The 18,748-nt window shown below is 40.3% G+C and overlaps 1 protein-coding gene across 2 annotated transcripts in view; it reads left to right on the top strand.

The window, feature by feature from the left end:
* WASHC5 (WASH complex subunit 5) overlaps positions 1–18,748 on the top strand; it is a 50,245-nt gene that overhangs the window by 11,914 nt on the left and 19,583 nt on the right. For both annotated transcript variants that reach the window (XM_057737091.1, XM_057737090.1), the window contains exons 7-17: positions 449–601; positions 2,213–2,326; positions 3,752–3,923; positions 8,416–8,543; positions 10,001–10,130; positions 12,358–12,470; positions 14,012–14,178; positions 14,256–14,331; positions 15,409–15,519; positions 16,438–16,578; positions 17,620–17,700. In XM_057737091.1, coding sequence (XP_057593074.1) covers positions 449–601; positions 2,213–2,326; positions 3,752–3,923; positions 8,416–8,543; positions 10,001–10,130; positions 12,358–12,470; positions 14,012–14,178; positions 14,256–14,331; positions 15,409–15,519; positions 16,438–16,578; positions 17,620–17,700 — 1,386 coding nt within the window. The remainder of the gene's footprint in view (positions 1–448; positions 602–2,212; positions 2,327–3,751; positions 3,924–8,415; positions 8,544–10,000; positions 10,131–12,357; positions 12,471–14,011; positions 14,179–14,255; positions 14,332–15,408; positions 15,520–16,437; positions 16,579–17,619; positions 17,701–18,748) is intronic.

Here is an 18,748-nt window from a genome sequence, read left to right as displayed (position 1 = left end):
GACTGTGAGGTTATGAGTGACCTTAGAGAATTCCATGCAGGTGATTTTGGAAGTCAGATGTCAACGAGTTGAATAAACAGGAAGTGAGAGATAGCACCAGTGAGTGTGGAATCTGTCAGTTCTAAGAGCGTAACTGTGATGGGAAAGACACAGAAATGGACAAGTAATGGGAGATGTGGGGTTAATTTTTTTTCTTTTTTTTAGGGAAAAGAGTTAGAATTGCAGCAGAGTCAAGGACAGTCAAGAGAGTGTCCTGTGGCTAGAGATAAGAAAGAAGGTCCTGGTTACCAGTGCCATAATCTGAGAATTGCTTCCTGTGCCCAGGATGCTCACAGGAGACAGACTTTTGAGAGGCTGATGTGCCCTAGAACCAGGTCATTTGTTCGGCGCGTGTAAATGCAGCTGTTGCTAACATCTGCTTCCCCTGGGTCTGGCCTCTGTCTTACAGGTCTCCGCGTATCCTCTGCCAGAGCATCGCAGCACAGCACTGGCGAATCAGGCTGCCATGCTGTATGTAATTCTCTACTTTGAACCCTCCATTCTTCATACCCATCAAGCAAAAATGAGAGAGATAGTGGATAAATACTTTCCAGATAATTGGGCAAGTATTGCTATTAGTCTTTACAGTAAGCTTGTTGGAGAACTGATTTTTCCATTCTTTTTGCCTCTAATCCTAAGGTCATAATGTTGAAATAATGAGACATAAACTCTAAAATTGTTTTAAGCATGTTGAGAATTTTATAAATCATGAAGGAATAAATCAGTCAGTGAAATTTCCTGAAGATCCTATCTATGTGTTTTTTTCTTAAATGGGTACTCTCAAGGTGAAATCATGAGTTACAATGTCTTGCTTTAGCTGTTGAAATTGCAACTGTTACATAAGCATTTCTTTGTTCTTTTCTGTTTTATGAATCTAAGCTAGCAGAATTTATCTAATTTGTCATTTTCTGAATAGGAATTGCACTTTTATAATGTTTTTTTTAATATTTATTTGTTTATTTGGTTGTGCCAGGCTGGCTCCTTAGTTGTGGTTTGTGAACTCTTAGTTGCTCTGCAGCATGTGGGATCTAGTTCCCTGATCAGGGATGGAACCCGGACCCCCTGCATTGGGAGCACCGAGTATTATCCACTGCGCCATCAGGAAAGTCCCTATAATAAGTTTTCTCTATTAGCTGATGTTGATGAGGCCATTAAGGTTTACATCACTGCAGGGATGTGCTTGTGACTTTTAAAATTTTATTTCACTTAAAAATATTAATTCTTAAAATTAAAGGTTTAAAACTGACAATGTACTTAAAATGTATGAAATGTTTTCTTTGCACATAGAAGTTTTAACAAAGTACAGTAAATTGGATCACATTCTCAGGAAGCAAATTTTATTTCACTTCTTACTAGCTATTATGAGGGACCAAAATGAGGAGCTTTACTGGTGAGAAGAACAGCCTACCATTAGGAGATGATGCTTCCTGCCCACAAATGAATCATACCCATGTGCTTGGAGTTGAGTAGCCAAGAGGAAAATTCTGAGTGTCTGGCTTTGTTTGCTTAAGCTTAACAAAGAGGTTCTGACCATAATGCTATACTCAGAAACGCGTTTAGCATTAGGGAAGGTCAAAGTCCACTTACATGATACTTACAAGATACACTCCTGAAAAAACACCCTGGCACACTGAAAATAAAGGAATTAAAAAAAAAAAAAAAGATATGCCAGGCTCGTGGCAACCAATAAAAAGCTAGTGAGAAAATATTATACCCCGAAGAGTTTTAAAGAAAAATATTGATAGGAATAAAGAGGGATTGTATAGAATTTTAAAAAGAACAAATGTGAGACATAATGCCACTCTTCTCACAAAAAAATTTTGGGACAAATTTAGTTTGATTTTTAAGAGTATAAAGGTGAGATGGAAATGATTGGGAAAACCACTAATCTAGTCAAAGTCTCTGCTTTTCTTTCCCCTTTAATTTTTCTTCATCTAGGAATCTTGTTTTAGTTATTTTCCCATGAATAGCAACATTTAACAGTCACTCTCATTCCCAAGTGCTCATAAGGAAAACCACTTCCCTGTATATTTGGAAAATCTTGGTTTTTCACTGGAATGGCATTTAAACTTGAAGGAGTGGGTGATGTCTTCTCTATCTTTGTATTTGCCCAGCCCCTTGCCTTGAAGTGAGTAGATATTTAAAAATACTGAATAAATGTCTACTCTTTCAGGTAATTAGTATTTACATGGGGATCACGGTTAATCTAGCAGATGCTTGGGAACCGTACAAAGCTGCAAAAACTGCTTTAAACAACACCCTGGACCTTTCAAACGTCAGAGAACAGGTAGGTTCTGGTTAGTTGGGAGTGTTCACAAAAAACTGCATGCCTTTAATGGGATAGGAAATGAGCTAAATAGATTTCCCAAGCGATTTGAAAGACATCCACGTCCACATAGACATTTGAGTGCAGTGGTTAATGAAAGGTAAATTTTGCACATCAGAATAAAATAAAACAATTATAGATTTTTAACTTACATGGGCTGTATAAATGGGAGACTTCAATATCCTAAGATGAACCAGTGTGACATCTGGCCCCAGGTGACTTCATCAACTCTTGCTTAAGGACTGTGTCCTCATGGACAGAGCTCCCTTCTCCAGTAGCTAGAATTATAGTGTTTTCCTCAGTAGAATGAGTATTAGAGATGGTAACTGCATGTAGACGATGTGCCCTTTCACTGGAATTTAAACTCAGCATGTCTGGCATGTGAAGTAAGCAACAAAACTAAAGACCATCATCTCCTTAAAGTTGAAATGGCTACATTCTGTCTCTCTGATGAGGACCCACGGCAGAAGGGAATACCTGAGTAAACAGAAGAGTCAAAATGAAATATTTTTACTGGGGGGCATACTTGATATTTCTAAACAGTGATTATCTTCCTCAGTCTGTCTGTCTGAGTTTTTGAGTTTCCAATGTGGCTAGAATAATATTGACTCAAGGAACTTCAGCATGTTTTACTCAAACAAATTGAATTCCATAAATAATGCACAAAATAATTTCAGTTTTGGCACGTCTCCTAGAAATATATTAGAGAAAGTGGCGCTTCCTTACTTCCTGGCCTCAGAGCATTAATTATTCATGACTAAAATTCCTTTCCAAAATCGCGTTTTCTCGTGTGTGACGCTGCAAGAAGCTCTTCAGAGGCTTCTGATGACACATCTTGTGGTTGTTTTAACCTCACCCGGCTAGGTTGACGATGTTTACCATTTCACTCTTGCTTTAGGTGAAGCAGAATGACTACATTTCCAAAAAGGTTGGTCAGTTTTGATACGCTGAAGTGTATTTTTTTGTTAAGCTTTTATACGTAGAAACTCCTCTTTTGAGAGTCTCTGCTCTGCCTCCTTTGTCGATAATGACAGGGAGAAAGGGCAGTTTCGCTTCCACCTTTGTGTCTCTTTCCATCCAAGTTAAGAGCAGAAGCGACGCCAGGAACCACCTGCTCCAGAAACCAATTACTCAGAGGTTAAATCCAAAGTCACACCAGTATTTCTAGTTGTTAGTCTCTCAATTCTCAGTCCAGTGCTTTTTTCAGAAATGTCCAATAAACCACTTGCCTTTGAGCCTTATCAACTATAGTCCATGTGTTATTTGTCTCATACAGAAAATGTTATTATATTACTGTCAAGGGATTCATTTGAGTGTGATTCACTTTCGAGATACGTGATCTCTCTTTCTTCGAAATGTAATTCACGTTTTTTTTGCTTTTCACAGGCAAGCAGATACGCTGCTGTCAGTGACAGGGTGCGTGCACAGGTGCAGCAATTCTTGAAGGAAGGTTACTTGAGGGAGGAGATCGTTCTGGACAACATCCCCAGGCTTCTGAACTGCCTGAGAGACTGCAACGTCGCCATCCGATGGCTGATGCTACATACGGCAGATTCAGGTAACGCATGAAAGGTGTGACCGCCTGCGTTGCTCGCTTTGAAGGCGTTCTGAACCCAGATCCACTGCGTGAGGCAAAGTGGTTTAGCCCTTGGATGAGAATCAAGCTCCTTTCCTAAGTTAGGCATTTTTGTGTCAGTTTGGACAAGGCGGTGGCCCACCTGAACAGCCCCTGTTGTCAGGTCCCGTTAGGTGCTTGGGAATATGAGGAAATTTACCTCCTGTGTTCAAGGAGCTTCTCACTGGTCAGACTGGGGAGATCAGATGTCTATGTATGAAAAAGTTTAGCTGCAGATCTGTGGTAGCCAGAATAATGCCTTCCCACCCCACCCTCCCAAAGATGCCCACGGCCCAGTCCCTGGAACCTGTGGGCATGTTGTATTACATGGCAAAGGGGGGTTCAAGTTGCAGATGGAAGTCATGTTGCTGATCAGCTGACCTTAAAGTAAGGAGATTATCCCAGTAGGCCCAGCATAATGACAAGTATCCTGAAATCGGAAAGAGGGAAGCAGACTGATGGCATCATGAAAAAGACTCAGTAGGTCATTGCTGGCTTTAAAGATGGAAAGGACCACAGGCCAAGGAATACAGACAACTTCTATGTGCTGAAAAAGACATGAAAACCATTTTCTCTTGGACCCTCCGAAAAGAACACAGCCCTGCTAATACCTTGACTTTAGCTCAGTGAAACCCATTCAGATTTCTCACCTATGGAACTGTGGCAGACTAAATTTGTGTCATTTTAAGCCACTAAGTTTGTGGTAATTTGTTACAGCTGCAATCAGAAACTAATATAAGGGCCAAGCCAGCATCCAGGAAGCAGATACGTAAAACAGACGATTGGTGGGATTTGAGTCCAGAGTCCAGGGCAGGAGAGAAACATGGCTTGAGGTAGAGGGGCGGAGGTGACCCGAGAAGGCTCCACACAGAAGGCAGGAGCTGACCAGCCCTTGATAGGATTTTGAAGTAAAAAGCAGAAGAAATTCTAGACTGGAGACATGATGGAAGAAAAGGGATGATTTTGGAAGGACAGAAAAACCGGGGCCCACTTTGCTGAGGAACCGGCCAGACCAGGGTGCTTAATTATGGTAGATGGGGTCTTAATCCTTTCTGGGTCATGGTCATGGTCCTCTCTGAGACCTATTGGCTGTCAAGTTCAGGAGCTTCACAGATCATGTGAAACACCTCCACAGGGTCTGTAAGCCCATGACTTTTTTTTTTTTTTTCCCTTCGCCGCACAGCTTGCAGGATCTTAGTTCCCCAACCAGGAATCAAACCTGGGCCCACAGCAGTGAAAGCACAGAGTCCTAACCACTGGACCACCAGGGAATTCCCTAAGCCCATGAATTTAAAACCCCTGGTTTAATGGTAGAAAAATAAGTAGGTTGGACTAATACCTGAGCTTATTCAGAGCTGACACTGTTCTTTATACTTAGTAAATGCTTGATCAATATTAATTGCTAATGAGTTCCCTCATCCAGAGCTGCACGCTCCTTCCCCTAAAAGTGGTGTCCTTCAACAGCCCTGGAAAGCTAAGCCTCTACTTTTTGTTTTTCACTCAACAAACTTTTCTTGAGCACCTACCCTAGCCCCACTTTCAGCATCTCCTTGTTCTTTCAGGTAAGGCTGTGCCTCGCAAAACACAAACAAACAAACAAACAAAACTGTCCACGGCACGTAATCCTGCAGCCTCCCTCGGTAACACAGTAGCCCCGTCTCCCAGTCGCTCCAGGCAAGATGCCCTCGAGCTGCCCCCAGTCTCTGCATCCTGAGACTGGTCAGCAGTGAGAACAGCAGGTGGACTTCCTTGTTCTTCAGCTCTTTGAAAACATGTGGACTTTCTCTTCATCCTTCCCTCTTCATGCCAGAAATCTCCAGCTTCTTAAGTCTTTCCCACAAATGCCACTTTCCAGTTTTGTTTCATTTTGTTTTGTTTTTTTCTATCATTTCACTTCTTGGCCTAGATCTCTGTTCAATATACAGTTTACTCACAGCATGAATACCAGAGCCGAAGTTTTTAATCATCTAATGGACTAGTCTTTAATTAGTCGAGTTTATGTTTTACATAAAATTCAGTCCTAATTTGAGGATTTTACCACATTGGCTCAGCTTATAATCTCTACCAAAAGTCTTACATTCTGAAACACATAAACAACTCAAGCCCTTGCTTTATCCTATCATAAAGCCAACTGTGGGTTTCTAGTGACTCAGCCTCCTCTTCGTCTTCTAGACGACTGTGCCTTACAGCCATGCCTACATTCTGGAAGCCAGTGGTCTCCTGTATTTGTGCCCCTGCCAGGGACAATCTCAGCTTGCCAGAGTGCTATGCTTTTATCTTTGGCCACATTTGCTTTCCATTTCTGATCTGGCAGTTGTCTGACCTGATTGCATAAGGTCAGAATTTACCGGAATCAAATGATTTGCCTCTCTGGTTGTGAGTCATATGTGGGAAAAGTACCTGCTTATTTAGCTTTTATAGTGTTTTGGTCGTGGTGTGCAGAAATGAAGGTATATTTCTCATATCCCCTCCTGTTAACCTGTTGGAGCTAATTGTTAATGCACAGTGATGTCCCCTATCCAAAAACGAAAGCAAATTAATATCAGAAGACTTCTTGTTGGATTAGAGTTAATATAAAGACAAGTGGAACTCCTTCCAAGTTTGGTTTTGTTTTAATTTTGTTTTTTGGGGTTATTTTAGTTAGACAAACATGAAGCTGAAAAATGGTCTCTGTGTGATCAGTGTCATCAGTTCCAATATATTTCTTCCTTGGGAGTTCTGGAGAATGCATGCAAATCAGAACTCTGCAGTTTCCCATGAAAACTGAGCCATTCTCCAGGTTGCCATGAGTCTTCTGATGGAGTAACCGGGAAATCAATATGTAAAAGTCCCTTGTTCAGGCTTCACCATAACTGAAGCACCAAAAACACTCCTGACACGTGCTCATAAAGCATGGATGTTCTATATATGCCTGGACCTCCAAGATGCTGATGGGAGGCCATGGAAAGCAGGAAGGAGCACAAGTGATACTAGAGCAACTGTGAGGGACCTTGTACCTCATCAGCTGTGACTTTTTTGACAGTGTTTTTTGTCTTAAAGTTTATACTGTGACTTTATTTGCAGTCTGAGTAACTTTTACTTGTAAATATTTTGCCTTACCATATTTTCTTTTTCTTTCTTACATAAATAATTGACCCCATAAACCAATTTCAGCAAATATCAGTATCTTTTATCCTGTATGCTTTTTAAACATAATGCTTATTTTATTTGGAATGATTTAGCTTGGCAACTGATAGGCTGACCAGGGAATCAGGACATCTGGTGTTTTATCACTGGGTCAATCACTGCCTGATTTGGGGAACTTGGCCTAGTAGCCATAATCTCTCCGGGTCTAGATGGTGGGTGACCCAGAAAGCTCTGAGTGTCCGTCATGCCTTTACAAAGAGCACAGTGGTCTCATTCTGGTTCTTCCTGTTGGGAGGTGCCACCTCTTTGTTTGGGTAACCCTACTTTCCTGTTGTGTCAGTGGTCCCCAAGATCACCCCAGGTTCAGTGCTTTGCTAGACTCGGCATATGGTAGTACTTATGGCTGTGATTTGTAATAGGAAAAAGATAGAAAGCACATCGGCACAGGAAGAAGGTGTCTGGGGCAAAATCTAGAGGAAACCAGGCCCAGGCTTTTAAGAGTTCTCTCCAAGTGGAGTCACACAGGATGTATTTGGTTCCCCTAGCAATGAGTTGTGACAGCATGTGTGAAATGTCAACCAGGGAAGCTTGTTAGAAACTCAGTGCCCAGGGTTTTTATTGGGGACTCATCAAGGCAGCCTCTACCTTGGCAGGTAACGAAATTCCAGACTCCCAGAAGGAAAGCAGGTGTTCATCATAAACCACATTGTTTGTACAAAGAGTTAAAGCATGTTGAGCCATTCTTACCAGTTCTGGAAGTGGTGGGAGCTCTTCCAAAATCCAAGTTCCCAAACGTCAGCTGAGAGCCAACCTGGCAAACAGGCCTTTTTGAAGATGACAGATTCAGGCCTGCTGTGTTAAATCTTTTCCGCACACCTGTCCACAGTTGAATAGCAAAGATCAATGCTTACAACAAAAGCAGCTTCAAACAGGCCACAAGAAGGCCACCCACTTAGGAAATGGTGCCAAAATGCTCAACCCATCATATTGGACAGTTGATAATAAACTGACCACAGAGTGCTTACAAAATTCGGAAACACTGTTCTCAGTTTGCATCTTTCATTCAACAATATATCACAATGACTTTCCATGTCAGATTCAGGATCATATTTAACAGTTCTATTGTGCATTCTGCATAGTGTAAATGTAATATGATTTATTTTACCACCTGTTATTGATATACGTTTCACTTATTACTTTTTAAATGCTTAAAAGAAGGGAAGTGAACGTATTTAAGAATTCATCTTATTTATTATAGATATTTTCTACGCATTTAATAAACTGGAAACTCTTTTCTCCCCATGTCTAGCCTGTGACCCAAACAACAAACGCCTTCGTCAAATCAAGGACCAGATTCTAACAGACTCTAGGTACAATCCCAAGATCCTCTTTCAATTGCTGTTGGATACTGCACAATTTGAGTTTATACTCAAAGAGGTAAAAATATTGAATGAATAATCACCAAAGTCTTAGTTTTTTTATGCTTAAAATTTTTTTTTAAAGATTAGGATTTTGTAGCTGTGTCTCTGCTTCAGGCTACAGATTCTAGCTGTCTGAGATCATTCATGTAGAAAAAGGGCAGGATTAAACAGCAAGTATTTAGTGCCTACTGGTCACTAGGGATACAGTGCTGGGAAAAAAAATGCACCAGGTGGTGGAGGTTACAGTCTAATGAGGCATGTGGACAGTAATCAGAACTGCACAAATGAAATGTAAATAAAAATTGAGGTATATGCTCTAAAGGAGCATAGTCTCTGGGTACCTAAAATAGAGGATCCTGTCCTAGCTTTGACGACTTCCCTGAGAAGAGAAGCAAGAGCTTCAGAAGGGAGCTGCAGAAGGGACCTGTCAGAGTTAGCTAAGTCAGAGGTGGGGAGCATGATGGAGAACATTCCAGAGAGAGGACAGAATATGTCTTAAGTCCTCTCAGGTGGGAAAGAGCTTGGCCAGTTCAAGGACCTGAAAATCCAGTTGGCTGCAGGGGAGAGAATGCAAGAGCGAGGTGGTAGGAAGTGAGGTTGACAGGTGGGCAGCTTTTGCTGGGCCTTGCAGGATGCTAGTCTTCACCTTAAAAGCCATGAGAACCTACTGGAAATGGCCTAAATAGAGTGGTAGTTTGCATTTGAACAAGGTTGACCTAAGGACCTCGAGGGATTTGAGTTTACTAAAGGAAATTCTGGGCTTGGTCTTACTCCTAAAAAAGCCTCTATGGGCATAATAAAAGTGGCAGACACCTGGGAATGTCCAGCTTCTATAAACAGTAACTTTGGGGTTTGGATCAGGTGGCCTCAGGAACTAGTTCAGACATTAATGCCCGTTCAGAACCAACACTCGCCTTGCCTCAGTTGGTCTGAGAGCCACCATTTTAGAGATGGTCTAGCTTTTGCCCCCCAATTTGTATAAAGCATTAATGCTTAAGAGGTGCGTCAGGGCTTCCCTGGTGGCGCAGTGGTTAAGAACCTGCCTGCCAATGCAAGGGACATGGGTTCGATCCCTGGGCTGGGAAGATCCCACATGCCTCGGAGCAACTATGCCCATGCGCCACAGCAACTGAGCCTGCGCTCTAGAGCCCACAAGCCACAACTGCTGAAGCCTGAGTGCCTAGAGCCCGAGCTCCGCAACAAGAGAAGCCACCGCAGTGAGAAGCCCGAGCAGCGCAACAAAGAGTAGCCCCCGCTCACTGCAACTAGAGAAATCCCTCACGCAGCAGTGAAGACCCAATGCAGTCAAATAATTAATTAATTAATTAATTTTTAAAAAGAGGTGACATCAGGCTGATGTTGATTTTAGGCACCTATTTTTATAATAAATTGGGTTTCACTCAGGCTTTCTTAGTGAATTGCCTAAGCTGGATATTGTCTTAAATCAGTAAATCAGTTCTCTATCTTCAACAGATGTTCAAGCAAATGCTTTCAGAAAAGCAGGCCAAATGGGAGCATTACAAGAAGGAGGGCTCAGAGCGGATGACGGAGCTTGCTGATGTCTTTTCGGGAGTGAAACCCCTAACCAGGGTGGAGAAAAACGGTAATTGCTGAAGAGGAAATATCGGTGTGTTTGGGAAGCATACGCAGATTGTTAGAAACAGGCAGAGTCCAAAGTCATTACTATGTCATCGCAGTGTGCTGGGAGGTTGCTAATGAAGATGAGAAGTTTAGTTTTGGCTGCTCTAGCCTTGTGCTCCCTCGGGCGATCTCGTTCTCTCTGGACTTCAGCTTTCTTGTCTTTGAAGTAAGCAGTTAGGCTAAATCAGGTGTTCTTATATTCTGGTTCATAAATACAATAATATTTTATAGTCATAATCCTCCCCACCCCTACCATACTATGCAAAACTAGTGTGTCTTAGTGTGTCATTTTATGTGCATTTGTGGGGGCGAATAACTTTCATGATCTCAGAAGGATACTTCACCCAAGAATATTAATGACTGCTAACACAGATGATACCTAAGGGTCTTGTGTTCCAATCCTGTTTGGTTCTTCTTCCCTGAACTGCCATCTAGTGGCACAGGAGTGGACCTGCAGACTGTTTTGAAACAACATAGCTCAAGTTTAATGATTTTAATCTTGCTTCATTTAGGAAATTTTATCTCTAGGAAAACTGTCTTGTCACTTCAAATTTTTGTATAGATAGGATCCTTTCAAACTGCCCCTGAAAGACCATTCTAAGTTTTAAAGTGACAAATTAAACTGTTTTTTTTAATGCTTAATGTTTGTTTTGACTGTCAAATTTATTTCCGATAAAGTTAATTATACAGTAGAACTGATGAATAATATAGCTTTTTATTAAAAAAATAACTTCACTATTTTAATCAGTATAAGCTTGTGACTACTATATTTGATTTATTTAATGCTGGTCAAAAAATATTTCCAAATTACATTATTATTCCTATTGGAGAAAGTAGAGCAGTTTTTAATGGTGTGATATAAATTGGCAGCATGTTTTGCAGTCACCATATTGTATCTAAAAAACAAAGGACCACCAGTATCAATCTAGCATATTAGTTGTGTAATCAGGCACATTAATCTGCATTCTAGTCTCTTTTAAGTTCTTATAAATACCAGCAATGTTTCGAAGGTCATTCAAAATATCTTATACTTTTTTTGGCTCTATGGCATATTTCAATTAGGAAGTACTTTCACATATATTTCTTGTTTGATCCTTACAGCCCCTGAGATAAACATCATTATTCTTATCTTATACATAAAGAGCCCAAAGCTTAAAAATGTAATCACTTGCCGAGGGTCACAAAGGTCCAGAGCCTGGATGTCGCTCATCACCTCATGTGTTCTTTCAGCTACTCCATAACTGTCCCTCAATCCTACAAAAAGTCTTTAAAATTATAACTGGCTCTTCATGTCGTTTCTTACAGTGACTTAGATTGTAAGCCCTTAAGTGCTTTTATTAAAGTGAAATCATTCCATTGATAAAACAGAAAACCTTTAGGGAATCAACTTGGTGAGGTGAAAAGAGCAAAGCCTTTGAATCTGGACAGTTTGCACATGGTGGCTCTTCCAGTTAATGACTGTGTGACCCAGCAGAGGATTTTTAATGTCTCTGGGCATGAGCATCCTTATCTGAGAAATGGCTTTTAATTCCTACTCCATAGAGTTTTGTGAAGATTAAATGCGACTAAGCGTAAAACTTGGCCTGATACACTGAGGGTCCTTCCCCATCTCTGCCTTGAGAAAGGCCGGCTGGTATGTGAGTGCAGATGGTGCCACCTAGCCCACTCAGACTCCCCGCAGCTCACTGCTCACACTTCACTCTCCTGCACGTTGGTCCCTCTTTGCCCTCCAAGATGTGCCATTGTCATTTTGCCCCAGATCCTCTGCTCATGTCTGTCTCTTCATCTAGGGACAAATCATCCCTCTCCCTCCCTCTGCCTGTCCAGACCTTTACCCATCCTCATAACCCTGCATCACATCCTTCAGTTCCTTCCTGACTTCTCCCCACTCTCACTACCATCTTTGCACACATCAATTTACAACATGTACTTGGGCCTTTAAACCTTTTCTGCCAGGTGTTATAAACCAAGCTATTTATGTAGAAAGTTTCATCTTTTCTACTAGGTCACATGCCCCAGCCATTTTTGTTGTTATTGTTTGGAGAATTCCTGAGAACAGTGTTAGGTACATAGTAAAAGCTCTGTGACTAAGAGCTAGATTTGTAAAGGATTATTTAATTAAATTCAAAGCCACCGCTACAGGAATTCTGGGATTTCAGTAGTCTCTTCTTGTTTCTGTATTCTAATAGAAAATCTTCAAGCTTGGTTCAGAGAGATCTCGAAACAAATATTGTCTTTAAATTATGATGATTCTACTGCTGCGGGCAGAAAAACTGTGCAACTCATACAGGCTTTGGAAGAGGTAAGGAAAGTCTTTTTAAACGACAGTTCTTGGATCATGAATCATACTCTTTGACCTACCCAGCATTCTGCTCCTGGAAATATATTTAAGAGAATATTTTATCAGAAGCAAAAGCAGTATAAATTAATATATTCACTGTAATATTATATACAGTGCCCTAAAATTGAGAAAATAATTAAGTGACAGTAATAAAGAGAATGGTAGTAAAAATTGTGATGCTTCAACTTGTGGAAACATGTAGTCTTGGAAAAAAAAATTATGAAGACAGTATAAGAAACATTGGGAAAACTGTGGTAAGGAGGTAAAAGCAAAACCAGAGTTGCATTGTATGCACTATTTTTAGGTTTGTAAAAAGTGTGTGCCTTCAGGGGAAAATCTAGAAAGGGATGGATACACAAAAATGAAAATAATTGTATGATGATCATATGCTTAAAAGTGATGTATTTTTTCTGAAAAAAAAGTTTATTTTTTTATCTACTTAAAAATGGTTGTACAAAAAAAGAATTATACCTCTACACTTTAAAAAAAAAAATTTTATAATGTCCTTTTATGTATTTATTTATTAGTTTGTTTAATTTTGGCCACACCACACAGCTTATGGGATCTCAGTTCCCCCACCAGGGACTGAACCCCGGCCACAGCAGTAAAAGCACCGAATTCTAACCACTAGACCACCAGAAAACTCCTGTACCTCCACACTCTTAAAAGTTTAATTGTATGTTTAACCATGAAAATAAACAAAAGCATGAGAACAATAAGCGTATATATTATATAAAACATCATCCATCCTCATCTGGAACCCTGTCCAATTGATATAACTGTACGTTAATACTTTCTTCACTAGGCAGACTCTCTTATAGGCTCTGTCTTATTTTTGCAGGGATTTTAGGATGGCCACTATTAATGACAACACAGTGTAACACTCCATTGTTAGCAAGCCAGTTTCCCCAGCTGTTGCAGAATAATTGCTCACTTGTGCTATTTCTATTTTGGTTGTTTTTTAGATTTTCTAGTCTGTAGTACCACTATAAACAACTTTGTAAATCTCCATTACTTTTTCTCTTTTGCATTATTTCTTTTGGTGTGTAGCCCAGGCCCCTTGAATTATATACTTTAAAATGTCAGAATACTGTGGAATCATTCTTTTGTTTTAAAGAGCCCATCAAAAGAACTTAAAAATGTGCAAGTGCTAGCACCTTGGTTGTGATGTGACTTATTTTGTTTTTTAGCAATCCTGCAAATCTTCAGAATTAGGAGGATTTTCCAATACATGTTTATTGATACTGAGATGGAAAATGGGAGTATTCGCTTATTACATCATATATGTACAGAATAAGAAATAGCGGAACATTTTCTTATCTTAGAAATTATGCATCGTTTTCTGACTTGACTTATACATTTCTGAAATTATAACTTGAAATTAAAATTTTGCCAAGAAATTCTTAGTAAGTAGTGTGCTTTATTTGAAGTGTTTTCAAGCAAAAATGAACACCATAGAGGCCATTCAGAATTTTTAAATCCAGTGTGTTTATGTAACTCAGGTTCAAGAATTTCACCAGTTGGAATCAAATCTACAAGTATGTCAGTTTCTTGCTGATACTCGCAAGTTTCTCCACCAGATGATCCGAACCATTAACATTAAAGAGGAGGTCCTGATCACAATGCAGATCGTTGGGGACCTTTCTTTTGCTTGGCAGTTAATTGACAGGTAATGTGGACAGCCTGACATTTGTCCTCAATCAAGACCACTATGAATGTCTTCTTACCATTTATCTCTTTTTACAGTTTCACATCTATCATGCAAGAGAGCATAAGGGTAAACCCATCCATGGTCACTAAACTCAGAGCTACATTCCTCAAGGTAAGCAAATAACAGTAAGATCACATTCTCAGTTACTAGGGAAGAGTTGGCCTTCATTATTACCTCAATTCATTAATTCAGTTTATTCAGTTCAAAATTTTATCCTTTTAGGAAGTTGGATGACTTATTTTTATAGACTGAAAATTGGTAGCAGATTTTTCATGAGAGCATAGTTGCAAAAGATGCTGGAAATATAGTTTGAATTAATAACAGAAGTTGAAGTGTCTTAAGAGAAAATTGTTTTTAAATGAAGAAATAGATTTTTTAAAGTTTTACCAGTATACTAAAAATGTGCGTCCTATGGGTCCTTTATTCCCTACACATGAATAAAATCCTTATTCATTAAAAAAAAATTCTTGTTGAGCCTCTGTTATAATCTAGGATTTCCTCTAAAGGTGAGGGAATGATGGGAAACAACACAGGCATGGATTGGCCTCAAGGTAATTTCATTTCATGATAAATGAACAAATAATTTACTCGGTGTCTTCTGATAGAGTTACCAGTTCTGAGTTGCATTTTCTTTTGTATTTTAACATCTCTGTAATTGGGATGGGTTGTATAATTGATGGCATATCATAGTTTAGTTGTCAGCATGTTCTTCTGAGCAGTGGGTAAAATGGCACTTCTTACAAACCACGTCATCTTAGATTAGACTCAGTGCAGTAGTCCATCAATCAGAATGTCCGATTTCCATAGAAGAGCAGCTGCCTTCTGTAAGTCAGTGGCTGAAACTTGAGCATGCGAGAGATTCACCTGGAAGGCTTATCACAGCCTGGACTGCTGGGCCCCACCCCTGGAGTTTCTGATTAAGTAAATCTGCGTGGGACTCAAGAACTGGCATCCCTAACAAGGTCTCAGGGACCACAATTTGAGAACCACTGCCGTAGCAGATGGTTGTCATTTTGAAAAAATTGTATCCTTGGCAGAAACTATTAATGACATTGATGAAATTCAGTGGTTTTTGCTCTCATTTGGGCAAAGCCCAAGAGTTTTGTTGTATGTTACTATTTCTGGGAAGAGGGAAATTTCTAGGACTTTTCAAAACAGAAAAATAGATATATCTTATTTTCCTTCCAGCTTGCCTCTGCCCTGGACCTGCCCCTTCTCCGTATTAATCAAGCAAATAGCCCTGACCTTCTCAGTGTATCTCAATATTATTCTGGTGAATTGGTGTCCTATGTGAGAAAGGTAAGAAGTGCGTCAAGGTGATATTTATTTTAATGACAACCTAACAGCTATTTTAAATACAAACGATGTGCTTGGGGTCCTGAAAAAAAGTACACCTGTGTTCCTTTCCCTTATCCTTTTTTTTTTTAAATTGAAGTATGGTTAATTTACAATGCTGTGTTGGCTTCAGGTGTGCAGCAAAGTGATTCAGTTTTTTATATATATAGGTTATTACAAGACTATGCTATATAGTAGGTCCTTGTTGTTTATTTTATACATAGTAGTGTGTATACCTTTCTCTTATTCTTAATCTGATTTCAGAAATTTGCAATACCTGAAAATAAACTTGTTCTTACTGGTATTGTGGGTGTGCAGATGTGTTTTTACTTTCAAAGAACTTTTATACCTAATGGTATCAACCCCCATGTTATAGGTGTGGAGGTTGAGAAACAGAGATCTTGGTGGCTTCTTCAAAGTCACAGTTGGTAAAAGAGCCAGATCTAGATCCAGCATATTCTAGTTGGAACTTAAAGTTTTCAGGAGAATTTGGATCCTTGTTTCAATAACTTATGATGTAACTTAGAGCCAAACAGGCCTGTATTGAAAATTCTCCTATGTCACGTACTAGTTGAGGGCCATGTTACTTAAGATCTCTGAACCTCCGCCTTTTAGAAATTTGTAAAGTGGAAGTGATACATTGTTTGCATCATTTCTTTGAGGATTAACTTTATATCCTGTAAGTAATTAATGTTAAAGAAGCGTAGCCCTGTGTCTGAGAGCAGTTGTTAAAATAGCTCTTGGAGGTCCTTGGCATCCCTTCCTGCAGATGAAGTGCTGTTTGTACACACGGACACTCTTCTGACTGTGGTCCTAGCATCTGTCAGCTAAGAGAAATAAAATAGAGGTTCATTTGTTCTTCCTCTTTTCCTTTTGTTAAAGGTTTTGCAGATCATTCCAGAAAGCATGTTTACTTCCCTTCTAAAGATCATAAAGCTTCAGACCCATGACATCATTGAAGTGCCGACCCGGCTGGACAAAGACAAGCTGAGGGACTACGCGCAGCTCGGCCCACGATATGAGGTGGCGTGTCCCTTGGACTTCTACCTTTTGATTTTTAACCCCAAAACCATGAAATAGCACACGTCTGTGTCACCTGTTGTATCCCCAGGACCACCGGATCAGTTCTGACTTACTGATATTTTTCCACACTCTCAATGAAAACCAGCTTTTGCCATTTTAGTGCAGTCATAGCTTCATTCATTACCTTGTCCTGGTGTCATTCAAGGCCTCACCTGCCTGAATGTTCTCAGAGGGAGTGGAGCTCAGCTAGTTGCTTTTCTTTCGAACAGTCTTGGTACATCAGCCCTTTTTCTCTTTGGGCTACATTGCCTAGACTTTTCCCATTCAAGTTCCTACTTTGTACACGAAATCAGTGGTTCAAAATAATCCGTATTCCATGAACCACTTCCTACAGCCAGACTTTTAAGGCCACTCCACGGTTAAGCAGCCTCAGAGCATTGTTCTCCCTAAAACACCTCTGTTTTTCTTTCTCCTTGAACTTAAAGATGTGAAAAATAAAATCAAGTGAAATTTGAAAGTGTGGTAACCAGCATCAGTTTCACATCCTCTGACACAGCTCCAAAAGTTACATCAGGAATTGAGATTGTCAAGCTCAGAATTTCCACATTGATTCTAACTCAAAAAAATAACCTCAGTCAACCTTATGGGTGTCTCCTGGTGTTGTCTGAAAAGAATATGGATGGCAGTAAAGGAAGATTACCTTCTCAAAATCCCCATGGGAGATAGGGATCATCCGTATCATTGAGTCCTGCTTTCATCTTATGCATGAAATACTGGGGCCCAGCAAAGGGCAAACGATTGATCAAAGGGTAAAGAACGATTGAACATTTTCTGACTCAGTCACTCAGTGTGTCTAACAGTGGTCAACTCCTCAGAGCCTCATTTCTGACCAGGACTTGTACACACAGGTGTCCTAAAGCTGCACGCTTGTTCTCTTGTCTTTGCCCATTCCAGAACTGTTAGCCAGTTATTTTAGCTTCGCGTAGAAGTGATGAGTCTTTTATGAGAAGTACTTCATTAACCTCTTTTTCTTTCTTAAAGGTTGCCAGGCTTACTCATGCTATTTCCATTTTTACTGAAGGCATCTTAATGATGAAAACAACTTTGGTCGGCATCATCAAGGTAATGGGCTTTTTTTTTGCTAATATAAATTTATTTATTTATTTACTTATTTATTGGCTGTGTTGGGTCTTCATTGCTGCACACAAGCTTTCTCTAGTTGTGGAGAGTGGGAGCTACTCTTCATTGTGGTGCATGGGCTCCTCAGTGTGATGGCTTCTCTTGTTGCGGAGCACAGGCCCTAGGCTCACGGGATTCATAGTTGCGGCACACAGGCTCAAAAGTTGTGGCTCTCGGGCTCTAGAGCGCGGGCTCAGTAGTTGTGGTGCACAGGCCCAGCTGCTCCGCGGCACATGGGATCTTCCTGGACTAGGGTTCGTACCCGTGTCCCCTGCATTGGCAGGCGGGTTCTTAACCACTGTGCCACCAGGGAAGTCCCAAGGTAATGGTCTTAATGCTGGCCTCTGTGGCCTCACAGTAAGACTCTTCGTCGTTTGGATTATTGCAGAATTTATCCTGTGGGGTAGTGTTATCACTTTATGCCCCTCTCTGTTTCATATGCAGCTTTTGATCTTCATTTTACTAACTTATTGACAGAGGAAGAGAGAGCATTATAATCCTTATTTTTCGTAACACCCAGGACTTCCTTAACTCTAAGAAAAATCTGTTTTATTGACTTTTTGTAATAACAAAGAAAACAAAATAGTTCAGTCCCCTTAGACAGAGTAGCTCGTTTTCTGGCTCACTCGCTGTCTCTCCCCTCCCTCCCTGCAAGCTTTCTTTTTAATGTTTTTATACCGCACCCCAGGTGCAGAGAGCTGAGATCATTGCACCCTTCTGACCGCAGGCCATTGCCACTGCTGATGCATGCAAGCTCCTCTCTTATTTTTTTCTTTGTCTTCTCCTGGATACCCACATCCAGGCCCCGTAGCACTCCGTGTTTGATTTTTGTCCATAAATATGCAAGTGTCCTTATTTTTAGCAAGAACTGAGAGAAAGGGGTTGTGTGAAGGGGTCTTTCCCTTCTCTGGGAGCATTCCACAGATTGGTGGAATCTAGGAATTCTGGGAAGGGCCATTTAAGACCATGAGATTCATGAAAACATTTAACT

This window comes from Hippopotamus amphibius, chromosome 5 (assembly GCF_030028045.1).
Source record: "Hippopotamus amphibius kiboko isolate mHipAmp2 chromosome 5, mHipAmp2.hap2, whole genome shotgun sequence".
Taxonomy (NCBI): domain Eukaryota; kingdom Metazoa; phylum Chordata; class Mammalia; order Artiodactyla; family Hippopotamidae; genus Hippopotamus; species Hippopotamus amphibius.
The sequence above is the reverse complement of the archived record's forward strand: the minus strand, read 5'-3'. Positions and strand labels throughout refer to the sequence as shown.